The 19,280-nt window shown below is 39.4% G+C and overlaps 1 protein-coding gene across 8 annotated transcripts in view; it reads right to left on the minus strand.

Annotated features, from left to right (window-relative positions):
* Positions 1–19,280, minus strand: part of LOC126095166 (cleavage and polyadenylation specificity factor subunit 6) — a 193,632-nt gene that overhangs the window by 103,723 nt on the left and 70,629 nt on the right. For 6 of the 8 annotated variants that reach the window (XM_049909889.1, XM_049909893.1, XM_049909888.1 and 3 more), the window contains 2 exons: positions 11,689–11,974; positions 2,419–2,492 (listed from right to left, as the gene is read on the minus strand). In XM_049909889.1, the coding sequence (XP_049765846.1) occupies positions 2,419–2,492; positions 11,689–11,974 (360 nt within the window). The remainder of the gene's footprint in view (positions 1–2,418; positions 2,493–11,688; positions 11,975–19,280) is intronic. The other 2 variants (XM_049909892.1, XM_049909890.1) reach the window with 1 other exon arrangement.

Raw genomic sequence — 19,280 nt, forward strand, 5'->3', positions numbered from 1 at the left:
TCATAAAAATGTTTATGGAAGACCATGTTATTACTGATGGGCTAGGAAGAGAAACACATTATCTTTGAAGTTTCTTTCATCAGACATATTTTTAGCAGACAAACAAAATTAGATTTTAAAAAAAATAAAGGAGTGGACACGAACTCTCAACTTTGCATCTTCTTTGCACAAAGTTTACCATTAAATCCTGAGTGGACGCTGCACTATAGCAGCTAGGATGGAAGGTGACACTTCTTCCAGAAACTTCCAAGTCTTACTGTATTGCTAAATTGTCCACGTGGCAGGACTTTTCGACAGCCAATCTGCAGCCAGATTCTATGTCAAAGTCCGTACAGATGTTCCCACTTCAAATTGCTGATACTGTCAAAACTACCACAATAACTGGGGGAGGAAAGGTAATGCAAAACTGTATAAAGCTGCTGCACTACAGCAGCAATCATTGTGCAAATGTATCCTCCTCCTCTGTCACCTCCATCCCCAACCACCACCACCACCACCACCACCACCATTCATTTTGAAGTGACAAACTGGAACAGAATGTCACATCAATCACTCAGATCCACTTTTGTTATGGAATTCACAATGATTTCTTTACAAGAAATGAAATCCTTAACAATCACTTGTGGGAAAATATCTTGTATAATTATTTTTATAGCAGTTTATTTTTCTTCGGAAAAATCTTGGTCTTCTACAGTAGCTGATGCAATGAGCCTCCACAAATCTGCTTGATCACAACACTACAGGCAGCAAGAAACATGCAGTTCATGAGCAGATGTAATTGCCGCGGAAAATCAAGCAGTAACTGATATTCCCCTCATTACTCAAGAGTGTTCAGGTCTTAAGAAAATTAATATCATTTAACAAGGGCTCAATAAACCACTCACTGGACACATCCATCCCAAAAGCTACACTCATCCAAAATTATGTTAGTTGCAGTCCATCACCATTCACCCAAGCTACAAAAAATTCTATATCCAGCCAGAAGTCATCCCCCCCCCCCCCCCGAAAACACACACACACACACACACACACACACACACACACACACACACACACACACAGAGAGAGAGAGAGAGAGAGAGAGAGAGAGAGAGAGAGATATTCAAAAAATAAAGATTAGGTTATAATCCATCATGTTCTTTTCAACGCAACTATCAGGAAATTTGCCTTTAATGAGCTAGGGAAGCCACAGAAATGCTAAATCTGGATGGTTGAACTAGGATTTGAGCTGTATCGCTCTCTAGTGTGACTCTAATGCATCACCAATTCCCTATCTAGCTCTGTAGGAAAATGTTAACATTAGTGCAATTTTCAAACCACCTAACACACCCACGTGCCACTAGTCTGACCTGTAAGAATGTCTGCTTGTACCTGAGTAACCTATGAAGTCATGCACTGGCTTTTACGAGGGGGAGTCACATGAAAACCTTGAAAGTTTAATTAAGAACTACCCTACAGGTGGCAGCAAACTACAGACAAGTGAAATGCGGGCACAACACCAGTTCAAAATGGCTGCCATGTTTGCTACAGACTCTGAGGAAGAACAGCTTTCTGTCATACTTTTCTGAGGAGTGAAGGTGTGGAATACATTCAAATCTCTCAGTGAACAAAGATCCAGTATGATGAAGCATGTCTACCACTGCAGTGAGTATGTGAGTGGAGTAGAAGGTTCAGAAATGACATGACTTCTGTGACATATGCTCAGCATCCAAGTCAAGTGCGACACACCCAAGTCTACCAAAGCAGTTGAAGCAATGAGGATGGAAAGTTGCTGTGAGACAGTGGATGAACTAGCTGCAAATCTGAATATTAGTCATGGCTCAGCACATTACATCATTCATGAAGTGCTTAGCAAATGTCTGCAAGATTGGTGCCAGTGCATCTCACTCCAGAACTGAAAGAGCAACATGTTTACATCTGTAAAGAACTTCTGCAGACCATGGAAGGAGAATGTGATGGGAGGAAAGAAATTTCATTCTGATGAACTGCAGCAGGCAGTGCACAAGTGGCTGCGCACACAACCTATAGATTTCTGGCCCCCTCCTCCCCAGAGTAACCTGTGCACTTCCTACACAATGGAGGAAGTGTATTGATAGCTGGGATACTGTTGAGAAGTGACTCCTTGTGTTCCACTTTCGTTCAATAAAAATTTAAAAAGTAGTTAAGGTTCTCATTTGACTCTCCCTCATAAAATTGCAAGAACTTACACATTTAAAATGCATAGTACTTACTCATTATATTGTAACAGAAATATGTCTTTGCGACTCATCTGAAAGGGTCAAAACATTTAGAAAGTAGCTTCACATAACTTTCTTCAATGAAAAGAAGTCCTTACAATGTACACATGTATGCACGAATGAACGTCTGTAAAATTTATACATAAATAAAAGTATTTTAAGTAAATGGGAAAATACATACCATCCCAGGTGGTGGTCTCTGTTGCGGGCCCTGTGGATGAGGTCCTTGAGGTGGAGGGCCTGGCCGTGGTGGACCTGAAATGTGCTCCAGGATCAGAGGCGCAAAAGGACCAACAACAGATAACAACAGATTCTATGTAATATTTCCAACTTGATCAATCAGTAACCAGAATATGACATGTGGGTAGTTAGTTCAGTTTCGTTCTTCGCATATCCTATGGATCATAACTACAACGTCTCTCTATCATATGAACTGGGTCAATGCTAGAATTTTAATACTTTCTCAGCGAAACCTATGGCAATATGTGAACTATTTACATGATTCTGAACTGCTAGAGGTGATGGCCATGTGTGTGAGATGTGCTTGCTTGTGTGAATGAATGTGTGTGTTTCCTCAACTTAAGGAGGCTTTGGCCAAAAGCTATGTGTAGATGTCTTTTTGTTGTGACTGCTTACAACAGGGGCGGGCAAACAATGCACGTGGCTCATGAGCGCACAGCGCTGCACGTGTGCTGCTCGTGTGCAATCGTGGACCGGGGCAGTGGCGACAGCCAGCAGATTGCGGCAGTGTACTGCGAGGCTAAGCTGCGGGCGTTGATGCGAAGCGACCACTACGTAGTGAACGTTGTATTTCAAGAACCGGAAAATGCAGAGTGAACCAAGGAAATGGAGATTTGCTAACTTTTAAAAAGGAAAATTTGAAATGTTTAATATGTGGCAGCATTCTCGCTGGTCAGCGGAAGTTTAGTATTGAAGGCCATTATAATAAATTTCACAAGGAAGAGTACAATTTATTGTCGGATTCTGAGCAGATGGGGAAATTGATTGAGCTCGAATTGAGCAGCAAATTGACGCATGGTGCAGGGAATGGCAATTGAATCTCAATGTAGACAAGTGTAATGTGCTGTGAATACATAGAAAGATAGATCCCTTATCATTTAGCTACAAAATAGCAGGTCAGCAACTGGAAGCAGTTAATTCCATAAATTATCTGGGAGTACACATTAGGAGTGATTTATAATGGAATGATCATATAATGTTGATCGTCGGTAAAGCAGATGCCAGACAGATTCAGATTCATTGGAAGAATCCTATGGAAATGCAATCCGAAAACAAAAGAAGTAGGTTACAGTACGCTTGTTCGCCCACTGCTTGAATATTGCTCAGCAGTGTGGGATCCATACCAGATAAGGTTTATAGAAGAGATAGATCCAACGGAGAGCAGCGCGCTTCATTACAGGATCATTTAGTAATCGCGAAAGCGTTACGGAGATGATAGATAAACTCCAGTGGAAGACTCTGCAGGAGAGACGCTCAGTAGCTCGGTACGGGCTTTTGTTAACGTTTCGAGAACATACCTTCACCGAAGAGTCAAGCAGTATATTGCTCCCTCCTACGTATATCTCTTGAAGAGACCATGACGATAAAATCAGAGAGATTAGAGCCCACACAGAGGCATACCGACAATCCTTCTTTCCACGAACAATACGAGACTGGAATAGAAGGGAGAACCGATAGAGGTACTCAGGGTACCCTCCACCACACACCGTCAGGTGGCTTGCGGAGTATGGATGTAGATGTAGATGTAGCTTAAGAAGAGCGATCTCACGATACTAGATGAATCTGTCGTAGTTGCTGTTGTTACGAGAGATCTGCGACTTTCTTTCGTCATGTCTCTGATCTAACTGATTTAACATTTTATGGAGCACTGTTTTCAAGTTTTTCAGGACGACAACAATAATAGCCCAGCAGTACGTGTGAGTTATAAGATTGCGCTTAATATAGGGCGAGCTGGAAAACCATTTGCTGAATTAATAAGTCTTGGTTAAGAGCAAACATCATCAGTGATGAAAATTTACGTAACTGTTTGCCCTTGTCTGTATGTAGAAATTTTGTTCCAGATATTAAACGTATTGTAAACTCCACCTGTGATAATTAAATAAAACGTATCGTAGGTAATAGGTACTCTTTCAAACCATGATTTCTTTCAAAAACTCCTAGTAACCTTATTCCTTCATTCAATAAAGCAAGCTAGGGAACAAAACACATTACAGAGGAAGGAGCGGACAGAAGGTATGGTGGGGAAGGGAGATAAGCGGGTGGCCAGCTTACCCCTGTGTGCACGGAGAACACCTGTTAACTGCACGCGTGCAAGTGCACCGCACACGTGCAGGATTCCTGCCCGCCCCTGGCTTACAACATGTCATAGCAATGTATCTTTTCCTCATATTGTAGATTTCACAGTTACATTGATTAGAGTGGGAGGGGGAGGACTGGTTCATAGGCAATGATTATGTGAATACATTAACCCTGCTGTTATCTTCAGATCAGTATGACTAGGAAAGGAGATTTAAGTCTAAACGACAGAGCTCAAAACTTAATGACTGTCTCTGTACACATATGCATTAAAGGCCTAAGGCTTTAAAAAAAAATGCACCATCTTGCCATTGGTGTGGTGACTTGCATGCCTCTGCGATACAAATAGCCCTACCACACATACAACCACAATGGAAGGGTATCTGTTGAGAGGCCAAACAAATGTGTGGTTCCAATGAGGGGCAGCAGCCTTTTCAGTAGTTGCAGGGGCAACAGTCTGTATGATTGACTGATCTGTTGTACTGAAGAAAAGGTTTTGCTGTGCTGTTATTGCAACCAACTGAAAGCAAGAGGAAACTACAGACATAATTTTTCCCCATAGACATGCAGCTCTACTGTATGGTTAAATGATAATGGCAACCTCTTGGGTGAGGCATTCTGGAGGTAGAATAGTCCTCCCATTTAGGTCTCTGAGCAAGGATTTCTCAGGAGGATGTCATCAGGAGAAACAAAACTGGTATTCTCTACAGATTGGAGTGTGAAATATTAGGTCCCTTCATTGTGCATGAAGGTTAGAAAATTGAAAAAGGAAAATGGATAGGCTGAAGTCGTATATACCATCACAGTAGAACAACATCTGAGGTATTATAAAGCCTCTGCTGTAGACGGTATATCTGGAGAAAGATCAACGAAATGGGACAGGAAGGTTTTGATGTGCTGCATTCATTGCGTAAAAGAATATAGGAAACTGTGAAGTGGCCGGATGACTGGTCAAAGTCGCTCTTCATCCCCTTACACAAGATAGACCCTATCAGGAACTGCCCCAACTCCGAACTATTGCCCTCATATCTCACACAAGTAAAGTTTTGCTCTATATCCTGAACCAACGTTTGAAACCGTACATTCAGCCTCACAAACCCACAGAACAAGCAGGTTTTGTTGAAGGGAAAGAAACTCACAAACAGATCCTCAACATAAGGTAAATAATAGAAAAATCGCAGGAGTTCTGTGTTCTTGTTTTCATCTGCTTCCTTGACTACAGGAAAGCCTTTGACTGTGTCATCTGGGAAAAGTTGTGTCAACGTCTATACAATAACCACTTCGCAGTTGTAAAGACAAGTGCTGGCATGTCTGATTCCTGCAGAGTATCAATAGGTTTGAGATAGGGTTGTGTCCTATCCCCACAACTGTAAAACATCTATGCAGAACATGTCATTGAGAAAGCTCTTGATGGTTGGACCAAAGGCATCTCAATTGGTGGGAGAACTATCGACAACCTCCATTTTGCTGATAACATCGTGCTTTTAGCCAACAGCGAAGACGAACTTGCTGAGCTACTAACAAGAATGAACGACATTAGTCTAGCATATAGATTAGAAATCAACCTCAGCAAGTCCAAACTCATGATAATTGATCGAGAAGAACAGATCCAGCTCACAGATCGATTAAAGGAACTGGAAGTCATGCATTCCTTCATCTATCTTGGGTCAACCATCTGCAGCACAGGAAGTTGTCAAGATGAGACAAGATCACGGATCACGCTATGAAGAAGCTCACCAAGATCTGGCAGAGCAGAGCAATAACAAATAGCAAAGGTCTCACTAGTTGAAACACTCGTGTTTTCTGTCTTCTTTTACAGTTTCGAAACATGGACACTCAAGGCCAGAGAAAAAACAGCACATTGACGCGTTTCAGCTTTGGTGCTGGAGTAGGATGCTACACATAAAATGCACCAAAAGAAGAATAAATGTGTCCATTATTGAACAACTTGATATCTCCAGATGCCTTTCTTTTCGAGACACTGAAAAAATTCTCCACTTCTTTGGCCATATTGTGAGAAGAGATGGAGAAAATCTAGAGAAAATAATCTTGCAAGGAAAGATCGAGGGCACAAGACCAAGAGGAAGAGCAGCAAGCAGATGGATAGATCAAATCAAGATCTCCGATCTACCCCTTCAGCAGCCATTAAGAGAAGCTGGCAACCATCTGGGATGGAGATGATTGGTTCATGGGGTCACGACACTAAGCAATGAGCACGACTACTTATGATGATGATGGGAACAAGTTTATATACCGACGAGCTCTGCAGACAATAAAGAAATGTATGACAAAATAAAAGAAATTATTCTGATAGTTCAAGAAGACGACGAAAATTTAATTGTGATGTGGGACTGGAATTTGGTAGTTGGAAAAGGAAGAGAAGGAAAATTTATAGGTGAATATGGACTGGGGGAAAGGAATGAAAGAGGAAGCCACCTAGTAAGATTTTGCACAGAGTATAATTTAATCATAGCTAACACTTGTTTGAAGAATCATGAAAGAGGGCTGTCCAGAAGGTAGAGACCTGGAGACACCAGAAAGTTTCAGATGGATTATATAATGGTAAGACAGAGATTTCAGAACCACATTTTAAATTTTAAGACATTTCCATGGGTAGATAATGACTCTGACTACGACTTATTGGTTATGAACTGTACATTAAAACTACAGAAATTGCTATAAGATAGGAAATTAAGGAAATGGGACCTTGATAAACTTAAAGAACCAGAGGTTGTTCAAGAATTTCAGAGGGAGCATTAGAGAATGACTACTAGAACAAGGGAAAGGAATACAGTAGAAGAAGAATGGTAAGCTTTGAGAGATGAAATAATGTATGCAGCAGAGGATCAAATACTTACAAAGACGAGGCGTAGTAGAAATCTGTGGGTAACACAAGAGATATTGAATTTATCTGATGAAAGGAGAGAATATAAAAATGCAGTAAATGAAGCAGGGAAAAGGGAATACAATGTCTAAAAGTGAGTCTGACAAAGTGCAAAATGGCTAAGCAGGACTGGCTAAAGGACAAATGTATGGATTTCGAGGAATAATTCACAAGGGGAAAGATAGATACCACTTACAGTAAAATTAAAGAGGCCACTGGAGAGAAAACAGCAGCACCTATAAGAACATCAAGAGCTTAGATGGGACACAAGTCCCAAGCAAAGAAGGGAAAGCTGAGAGGAGTATACAGAGGGTCTATACGGAGAGGATTAACTTGAACACACTATTACAGAAATGGAAGAGGACACAGATGAATATGAGATATCATACCACGAGAAGAATCTGACAGAGCACTGAAAGACTTAAGTTGAAACAAGACTCCACGAGCAGACATCATCAGAACTACAGATAGTCTTGGGAGAATCTGTCCTGACATCTGATGCGCAAGATGTACGAGACAGGCGAAATACCCTCAGACTTCGACAAGAATAGAATAATTCCAATTCCCAAGAAAGTAGGTGCTGACAGGTGTGAATATTAGCAAACTATCTGTACAATAAGTTATTGTTGGAAAATACTAACACAAATTCTTGACAGAAGAATGAAAAATTTGGTAGAAGCTGACTCCAAGGAAGATTAATTTGGATCCTAGAGAAATATTGGGACACGTGAAGCGATACTGACCCTACAACTTACTTTAGACAATAGGTTAAGGAAAGGCAAATTACGTTTACAGCATTTGTATACTTGGAGAAAGCTCTTCTTTATACATCCTATAGTCTGGGAAAAGCGGTAGATTTCAGGAAAGTCATCCAGAACTGTGGGTCAAGGGTGACTTACCGTATGTGGCACAAGGGTATCATGTAGAACAGAGCGGGAACTATATCAAAATGTTAGAAGTAGTCACAATCAAGCTACAGTAGCCCATTACAAACCGTGTTGTAAGGTGCTTAAAAATGTTATTAGGAAGGCAAAGATTATGTGGTATGCAAACAGAATAGTTAATTCACTGGATAAAATTAAAACCATGTGGTCAGTTGTGAAGGAAGTGTGTGGTCAGCAGCACAAAGTCGACAATATAGAGTCAGGTCGTATTAAAAATATTGCTGGTACTGATAAATCAGGCATATGTACAGCACTTAAGAATAATTTTCTGACCATTGCTGGTGAATTAAATAAAAATTTAGTTTCTACAGAGAATCATATAACTTTCTTGGCAAATGCCTTTCCAAGATTGGTGTCTGAAATACTACTGTGTGAGACAAACAAGGGGGAGATTGAGTCAATAATTAAATCACTGAAGACTAAACGACTCTAATGGATATGATGGAGTGCCTAGCAGGATATTAAAGTACTGTGCTGCACATGTTAGCCTTGTACTTAGCCATATTTGTAGTTTTTCCTTTAGGAATGGTCAGTTTCCTGAATGATTAATAAGGTTTTTTATTATGTTGATCACAAAACATTGCTCCAGAAGTTGGACCATTACAGAATACGGGGAGTAGCTCACAATTTGTTCACCTCTTACTTTAGAAACAGACAGCAAAAGGTCATTATTCACAATCTTAAGAATGGCTGTGATGTCAGGTCTGAGTGGTGTACAGTAAAATGAGGGGTGCACCAAGGATCAGTGTTGGGGCCACTCCTGTTCCTTATTTATATAAATGATATGGCATCTAGTATTACAGGTAAATCTAAAATATTTCTGTTTGCTGATAACACCTGCTTTGTAGTAAAGGATGTTGTGTGCAACATTGACCCGGTTTCAAATAGTGCAGTTCATGACTTAAGTCCATGGTTTGTAAAAAATGAACACTAAATCACAGTAAGACTCAGTTTTTACAGTTTCTAAAACACAATTCAACAAAACCTGACATTTTAATTTCACAGAATGGGCATACAATTGGTGAAACTGAACAGTTCAAATTTCTACATGTTCAGATAGACAATAAACTGTCACGGAAAGTCCACATTCAGGACCTTGTTCAAAGACTTAATGCTGCCATTTTTACTATTCGAACAGTATCTGAAGTAAGTGATTGTTCGACATGAAAATTAGTCTACTTCACTCATTTCCATTCCGTATGGTATTATATTTTGGGGTAACTCTTCCCATTCTAAAAGGATATTTTTGGCTCAGAAATCGGCGGTTTGGGCAATAAGTGGTGTAAGTTCGCGAACCTCTTGTCAACTCCTGTTCACTAGTCTGGGTATTTTGACTTCATCCACTCAATATGTATATTTTTACTGTCATTTCTTGTTAATAATATTAGCTTATTCCCAAGAATAAGCAACTTTCACTCAGTTAATAAATGGCAGAAATCAACCTGCATTTCGATCGGATTTCCTTAACTCTTGTGCAGAAAGTTGCACAGTATACTGCTGTATCCATTTCCAATAAGCTACCATTCAAATTCAAAAATCTTAGTAGTAATCCACGCGCTTCCAAATCAAAACTGAAGAGTGTCCTCATGGGTCACTCCTATTCTGCTGAGGAGTTCCTTGAAAAATTAAGCTGATTCTTATTGTATTGTTGATTTGGTTAACTTAAACTTATGGACCGACTTTTTTCGGGTTCATAAACATTTTATTTTTATCTGTTATTATTTTTATGTTGTAACTTCATGTACTGACGTGTTCCATGACCTTGGAGATTTGCTCCTCAATTTGTTCCTACGGAACTTGACATATAAATAAAAGAAAATAATACGCGATTAGAAGGAAACCACCTGTTTTGGTACTAACAAGAAACATTTTTTTGTCACTTTATAGTTACTGTAGTCTATTCATGTTGTTTACTGAACCAGTGAGTAATTTTCTTTTGCTTCGAACTTGGGTGGCATTTGAAAGCAGCACAATGACACTGATGTTTTACTATCATCAGTTCTGCTGGAGTTGCTTCCAGTTGACATTCTAGGTGAACCGTCACTTTTTCCAGCTAGGATGTTGCCTCTTCATGAGGCATTACTTCTTCCTCTGAAACGCCACTTTCATTTTCCACTTCACCATGACTCGTTCCCTGTAGTACAATAGGCAGCAATACAAATTTCATCATTGGTTGTCATGTCATAACCAGCATTACTGTTGTTTGCAACCAGTCATTTACATCACTATAGTCTACATCTGAACAATCAGAAATATTTTCTAACATTTCAAGCAATTTAGAGGTTTTGACAACTTCACAAACCTCAGCAGTCAAAATCACAAATATCTGGCCAAACTTTTCTCCATGACCTCAAAATTAGTAGTTCGGTAACAAAGCAATCATAAAAATCACATCTTTGATATTTACCAATTTCTATAAAGAAGTCACACCAACTTCCCTCTACAGCTCAATTAATTTATCCAGTAGCTGTCTTCTGCACACTGAATCTGAATAAACTGGAAATCCGGTTTACTGAGAGCCAGATCTACAAGATTCTAGTGTATTCCTATTCAGCACAAAAAACTGTTTAGGTATACAAAAGCAGATATCTGCAAATTAACAGTACCTTTCATGAATGTTACTAAAGTTGGCACTTTAGCATGTGTGCAAATTTGCAACCCTTATTTACGAGAGGCTGTAGGAAAGGAATGAAAAGATGTATCAAGGTGAAAGTTTGCACATACCAATCAGAGACATTGTCAAACCTACTCAGAAAATTTTATTGGATTTGAAAATAGTCGAGCCAGATCACTCCCTAAACTGGTCCACCTAATGGAGAAGGACCTACTTCATTTGTAGCAGTTTTATATTTCCCCCTCTTGACAATTAAATCTCATCTTATCGAAGAATTTCTACTGGGCCTTTTCTTACTGCCTGTTTGATCCTCTGCTGTCTTGATTAGTTCCTCTCTCAAACCTAACCATAGAATTCTATTGTGTTCCTTTCGCACCATTCCAGTCAACTGTTGATTACTGCTTCCTCTGAAACACTGAACCACTACCAGTTATTTTAATTTATCCCAGTAACGTATTCTTCATTGCATACCATTCTGTCATTTCTTCTGATTTAATCTACAGTTCTTAACCCATAAATTAGAGGTAGCGTTCTTTTTTTTATGGGTCTCTTACTGATCATATTAAAAATATAATTTACGGTTTTGTTAAGCAGAATGAGATTACCAACTTGCAAACCTCCACACTATAAATGTACAAAAGAAAACGCAAAATTTATAGTTAATGCATCATACATAAACAACACCACGCGTACCATTAGCTCGAGGTCCATTCCAGTTGCCATGCTGGAAACCTGGTGGTGGATGTCCTTGTGATGGTGGTCCTTGTGGGTGACCATGTGCCTGAGGTCCTCCGTGCCCTATGGGCGGGCCGGGCATTCGTTGTCCAGGACCTGGTGGTGGCATGCCAGGTGGCGGCATCCTAGGCCTCATTCCTTGTGGAGGACCCATCATCATTCTGGGAGGATGTGGATGCTGATGAGGATTCCTTGGACCAGGATTTGGTGGTGGTACTGGCCTTGTTTTTGATTGTGCTTCAAACTGAAATATATAACATAACACTGGTACCAACAAGCAAATGGTTAAATATATCCAATAAATTAAATATAGGATCCAAATTAATGCCTAAGGTCTAACACAATTAGAGCACTCAATGATAAAGTGGCATCAGAGTCATTACACATAATCAGCAACGTAGACATTCTTCCGAGTTTGTACTATGGTTAAAATGTAAGTGAATCAATGCTGAGGAGAACATAACTACTAGATGCCTGAATACAGAAGATGGCAGAATACAGCATGGCATGAGGAGAAAAAAGGATTAACAGAAGAAGAGTGCAGAAATTCATAACACTGTATTATGGTAAAACAGGGCATGGTGAAGAACAAAAACAAAAAAAAAAGACATGTAAGAGTCACCAAAACCAAAATAAAGAACATGAAAACATAGGTTAAGATGTGGAGAAAAGAAAAATGTGCAGATGATGATAAAAGGAACTAAGCAATATAAGAAATTAAAGTGGGGGTGTGAAATAAAGTGAAGGCGCAGTTGTCAACCTAACGGTAGCTGATGGGAGTAGGGTGAACTGAAACAAAACAGGAATGAGCTGAGGTTGTAAACCACTAAAAGCTTCATTGTACCATATTATTATTCAAAATCATTGTTTGTAGTCCAACCTGGGTTTTCTAGTAATGTAATGAACTGGATTCTGATGTCTCAGGAAATTATTATCTGCAATCTTGCTTAATCGCTCTTCCCCCAGTTTCTTCACATATCACTACTGTTTGCTGCCAATGTTAGAATGTGAATTTTTTCATGATTTGATACGAACAATTTTCATGTCAGTATGTACAACACAGTATTCACACTCATGATTAATGAACATGTGTAATGCTGTATGAATGAAAACCACTTGTATGTGCTACTTTATTAGTTGTCTAATTCTGGGCACAACTTATTTCACATTTGACACAATCCTTGAAGTGACATTTGCTGATTTTATTACCTTCTTTTTAAGAGGTGAAGTGTAAAGAGAAAAACTAGTATTAAGGGATTCACACTTTCCAGTTCAAGGAAGGAAGATAACGGTTTAATGTCCCATAGACATCAAGGTCATTAGAGATGGAGCACAAGCTCTGATTGTTTCAAGGGGAAGGAATGTGACCCTGCCCTTTCAAAGGAACCATCCCGGCATCTGCCTGGAGTGATTTAGGGAAATCACCCAAAACGTGAATCTAAATGGCCGGATGTGGATTTGAACAGTTTTTTTCCCCAATGCGAGTCCACTATGCTAATAACAGTGCCATCTTGCTCAGTTTGTCAACTCAATTAGACATACTGTATACAGTTTCTCACCAGGCACACACATTTCCACCATTTCTCAGTTTATCTACTACTGTCTGGTCTATCGGGCACCTATTTTTACATACACGATGATCCTTTTCAGAAAAGGATTGTGCTATGGTCCTGTAGAAACTCCTACTTTGAGAGCAATAAGGCCTGTTTATTCAGTGATGATAAAAGCACTCTCACTGAGCTGCAGTTCAGAGCAACTTCACAAAAGTGCAATTTGTTCACCAGAAAATTTGCATAATACCCTCAGCTTTGTGCTCGACAAAAGTCACAGTCTGAAGCTGACATTTTCCAAGTTACCACAGTGCACTTAAGATAGTTGTTGGTTTCATTCAAACTGAAATGTAGCACAAGTCATATCTGAGAGAAACAAATGTAATACTGTGAAATTTACATACATAAAATTTTATAATAGAAGCCCTCTTCCACATTAATTTAATATTTTTTGGTGATGGGACAGTTACACTGATATCCTCTACAATTGCAACATAACAGTTGATCTAACAGATTTCTTCTACTTCTAAATAAATAAGACAGTACTGTACACTTCCCTTGCAATACAGGAAAGTACATATCAGCAGAACCTAATTTCTGAGAAAAATACAATTACCTGGCAATAAACAACAAATTCACAGTTATGGTGGCAGTCGGGACAGTGTGAATTTTAATTTCACTTTCACACGCCTCTCTCTTGACAGACGGATGAAGGTGTACTGAGAAAACAGCCAACAATATAGAACAGCATACTGCTAATGCGATAATGTGCAATTTCTCTCTTGTAGAGCACTCAATCTTCAAAAAGCAGCAAGAAGCGCTACGATCATCCATGAAAATTCGTGTTATCATATCTTCCATAATTCTGAGCATAATTATATACATACCATACAAAATTAAGGTATTTTGTATAAAAAAAAACATTGTTCCTTCTGAATATTGAACAAATCCTCTTGTGATATATGAACTGGAAATTGCCTAATGCCAAGGGAAAATTTTCTGAAATAGATTTTGCTTCCATTTATATGTAGAACTACAGATTCCCGAGACATACATGTAACAGCAACACGGGGAAACTAAAGGAGAACAAATCCCCGACAGTGGGGCTACCTATGACAACTGTTTCTGGAAATAAATCTACTTTAAGATTTAACTTTGAATGTCTGTCATTATGGTACATTTTCTTGATGATTTTAGTACCCCTTGGTGCAGTTAACACTATATAAAACTGATTCAACCTTGTATACATTATACTGTCCAAATCATTAAACTGGTGCACCAACTCTCTGGGATGTAGCTTAGCTATTCAATGAAAGCCATCACTTCACTTCAAAAATGAGGAATACATGTGCATCCTTGTCACCCTTGACCTATGGAGCTCCTGAAGTATGAGTACTGTATACTGAGAGACAAGAATTTGTATAATTACATGTAAAGTGTATAAGCATCTGAACATTAATATTGGGGTCGGGGGCACCAGACTAATTGGTATGAAAGGACTCAATAAAGGAGGGCTGAATCGGGAAAGTAATAAATCACTCTAAGGCAAATATAAAGAAGGAATTCATTTTTGAAATCACACAACATGAAAATAGTACTTTTTGTTCGTAAGATGATTGTTGTAGTGGTCTTCAGTCCAAAGACAGGTTAGCTGCAGCTCTCCATGTGCTCTATCCTGTGCAAGCCTCTGTATCTCTTAGTAACTACTGCAACCTATGTGCCTCTGAATCTGCTTATTGTTTTCATCTCTAGGTCTCCCCCTACGAGTTTTATCCATTACACTTCCCTCCAGTACTAAACTGGTGATCCCTTAATGCCTCAGAATGCGTCCTACCAACCAATCCCTCCTTTTAGTCAGGTTGTACCACAAATTTCTCTTCTCCCCAATTATATTCAGTACTTCCTCATTAATTACAAGATCTACCCATCTAATCTTCAGCATTCTTCTGTAGCACCACATTTCAAACGCTTCTACTCTCTTCTTGTCTAAACGATTTATCGTCCCTGTTTCATTTCCATACATGGCTACACTTCATACAAATACTTTCAGGAAGGACTTCCTGACACTTAAATCTATACTTAATGTTAACAAATGTCTCTTCTTCAGAAACGTTTTCCTTCCCATAGCCAGTCTACATTTTATATCCTCTCTACTTCTACCATCATCAGTTTTTTGCTCCCCAAATAGCATAACTCAGGTACTTCTTTGAGTGTCTCATTTCCCAATCTAATTCCCTCACCACCACCTGATTTAATTAGAATAAATTCCATTATCCTTGTTTTACTTTTGTTGATGTTCAAGTTATATCCTCTTTTCAAGACACTGTACATTTCATTCAACTGTTCTTCCAAGTCCTTTGCTGCCTCTGACAGAATTACAATGTCATCAGAAAACCTCAAAAGTTTTTATTTCTTCTCCATTGATTTTAATTCCTACTCCAAATGTTTCTTTTGTTTCCAATACTGCTTGCTCAATACACAGATTGAATAACATTGGGGATAGACTGCAACCCTGTCTCACTCTGTTCTCAACGACTGCTTCCCTTTCACGCCCCTCGACTCTTATAGCTGCCATCTAGTTCCCGTACAAATTGTAAATAGCCTTTTGCTCTCTCTATTTTACCCCTGCCACCTTTAGAATTTGAAAGAGTATTCAAGTCAACATTGTCAAAAGCTTTCTCAATTTGAAAGAGTATTCAAGTCAACATTGTCAAAAGCTTTCTCAAAGTCTACAAATGCTAGAAATGTAGATTTCCTTTCCTTAACCTATCATCTATGAGAAGTCATAGGGTCAGAATTGCCTTGCATCTTCCTAAATTTCTCCAGAACCCAAACTGATTTTCCTGATGTCGGCTTCTACGAGTTTTTCCACTTTCCTGTAAAATAATATTCTTAATATTTTGCAGCCGTGACTTATTAAACTGATAGTTTGGTAATTTTCACACCTGTCAGCATCTGCTTTCTTTGGAATTGGGATTATCATATTCTTTTTGAAGTCAGAGGGTATTTTGCCTGTCTCATACATCTTGCTCACCAGATGGAAGAGTTTTGTCACGGCTGGCTCTAACGGAAAGTTGTGTACTCCTGGGGCCCTGTTTCAACTTAAGTCTTTCAGTGCTTTGTCAAATTCTTCACGCAGTACCATATCTCCCTTCTCATCTTCATCCTCTTCTATAACCAATAGATTGTGGTCAGAGTCCACATCTGCACCTGGAAATGTCTTACAATTTACTCTGGCTCTTAAATCTCTGTCTAACCATTATATAATCAACCTGAAACCTCCCGGTGTCTCCATGTCTCTTCCATGTATACAACCTTCTTCCATGTATATAACCTTCTCCCGTGATTCTTAAACCAAGTGTTAGCTATGATTAAATTATGTTCCATGCAAAATTCTACCCGGTAGCTTCCTCATTCCTTTCCCCTAGTCTATATTCACCTACTACTTTTCCTTTTCTTCCTTTTCCCACTATCGAATTCCAGTCTCCCATGACTATAATATTTTTGGCTCCCTTAACTCTCTGAATAATTTAGTTTATCTTAGCATACATTTCCTCAATCTCCTCCTCATCTGTGGAGCTAGTTGACATAGAAACTTGTACTACTGTGGTGGGTGTGGGCTTTATGTCAAACTTGGGTACAATAATGTGTTCACTATGTTGTTCATAGTAGCTTAACCATGTTCCTATTTTTTAACTCATTAATAAACCTACTCTTGCATTACCCGTACTTGATTTTGTATTCATAACCCTGTATTCAACTGACCAAATGTCCTGTACCTCCTGCCACTGAACTTCACTGACTCCCACAGTAACATTAATCTATTTATTTCCATTTTTAAATATTCTACTATTTATTTCCATTTTTAAATATTCTAACCTACCTAGCCAATTAAGGTATCTGACATTCTACACTCAGATCCATAGAGTGTCAGTTTTGTTTCTCCTGATAACGTCGTCTTCCCGAGTACTCCCCGTACAGAGAGCTGAGGAATATTTTACACAAGATGATGCCATCATCATTTAACCATACAGTAGAGGTGCATTCCCTCGGGAATAATTACACCTGCAGCTCCGCCTTGCTTTCAGCCACTCGCAGTACCAGCACAGCAAGGCTGTTTTGGTTGTGTTACAAGGTCAGATCAGTCAATCATTTAGACTGTTGCCCCAGCAACCAATAAAAAGGCTGCTGCCCCTCTTTAGAAACCACACATTTGTCTGGGTTCTCAGCAGATACCCCTTCATTGTGGTTGCACCTGCGGTATGGCTACCTGTGTCACTGAGGCACACAAACCTCCCCACCAAAGGCAAGGTCCATGTTCATTATCAAAAACGATTTAAGCAGTGCACACCAGGAAAGTTCTCAGGAGATCAGTTCCATATTCAATTTGTGTCTGGAGTGACATCTCATGGCAATAATGGGAGCTGTGAGCTACTGAACCGCCTGTTCTGCCTGACTGCAGTGCCAGTTCAGTGTGAGCTATGGCCACTTGCCAGCCATCTGTCTCCAGTGCTGGTCAATCACTAGCTATATTTTCAGTGTGACGTTTTACCACATTTCCCCTCACACCCCTTGAAACATCAACTTCAGACAAAAAATTGTTCACATCAACTTAATATTCAATATGCCCTTCACTGCAGGTTGCTTAAGGAGGCAGTGGTATCTCGCATCAGGCTCCCCTTGTAGTAGTTTGTACCAGACCAGTGCTCCAGTCAGGCAGCTTTACACCTATCACTACTAGATGGCAGCATTTTCACAGTAAACGAGGCACTCTAATTTATCATAGTTCAGCCAATTTGCATGAATCATAAATTTTATACAGAAACATTCCTCGTTAATCACGTAGTTCCCGAGATCAGCCAATCATACGGATGGGAACTGGCGCTGGTGACTTTAAATTACTTGTGTAAAGAAAATGTGTGAAAGAAGAGAAAAGGAAAGATTTATCTACGAACTGAAAGCTTTGTTGTCAGTGACAACAACATTGCTGTAGGAAACACATGAAGTATGCCACTGGCCCCTTAAACTAGACTTTTACTGCCTTCTGCAGAAATGCACACTGCTGTTGCATATTTGTGTAAGTCAATTCACATGGATTCAGGTAAACTGCAGTTTAAACATGGTAAATGTCCATAAAAAGTCAAAGCATGCAGTACAGATTCCCTTGGTTGCCAGAACGATGAAATCTGCTGCCTGCTCACCATTCCCCTCCCCAAACTCATCCTAATTCTCAGCCAAGCTGGTAACATTGTTTACCCTTCAACTCTTCCATAGTGTTGTACTTGAGCAACTGTGAAGCACTGATTGCTTCTATGGTGCAGGCCATATGTAAGTACCCTAACTAATATATAATGAAAGATCACAATTCAGTCAAATTCTCAAACTTTCACTCGTCCTACAATCTAAGGACGTCTGTCGGCACGACCTCATGACAGGTCTCGCCACTGTAATTTCTCACATGGTAATTACAGTTAGTTTAATATATCAATGAAAATAATACATTTTTGAAAGATTATAATGTAATTGGATAGATAAAAGATCTCCTCACAAAGCAGCGGCAGGAGAACACGCATATAAAAGGTATTACATATACACACTTTTGGAGCCGATGGGTTCTGTTCCTGGCAGAAAGGTTGAAGAGGAAGGAAGAGGGGAGAAGGAAAAGGACTGGTGAGGTTTAGGAACAGGGATAGAGTCTTTTTCTTAAATGTGAAGGAAAAGGACTAGTGAGATTTAGGAAAAGCGAGAAAAGGACTAGTGAGATTTAGGAAAAGCGAGAAAAGGACTAGTGAGATTTAGGAAAAGGGATAGAGTCTTTTTCGTTCACCCCTCTCCCTTTCCCTTCAACCTTTCTTTCACAATGGCTCCAATAGCTTCTGTACCTTTTATACTTGTGTTGTTCTGCCAGCACTCTGTGAGTACATTTTTTATCTACCCAACTACAGTCAGTTTAATATGATTTATTTCATTTTTAGACACTTAATTCTGGATTAATTTTCT

The sequence above is a fragment of the Schistocerca cancellata genome, chromosome 8 (genome assembly GCF_023864275.1).
Source record: "Schistocerca cancellata isolate TAMUIC-IGC-003103 chromosome 8, iqSchCanc2.1, whole genome shotgun sequence".
NCBI classification, from domain to species: domain Eukaryota; kingdom Metazoa; phylum Arthropoda; class Insecta; order Orthoptera; family Acrididae; genus Schistocerca; species Schistocerca cancellata.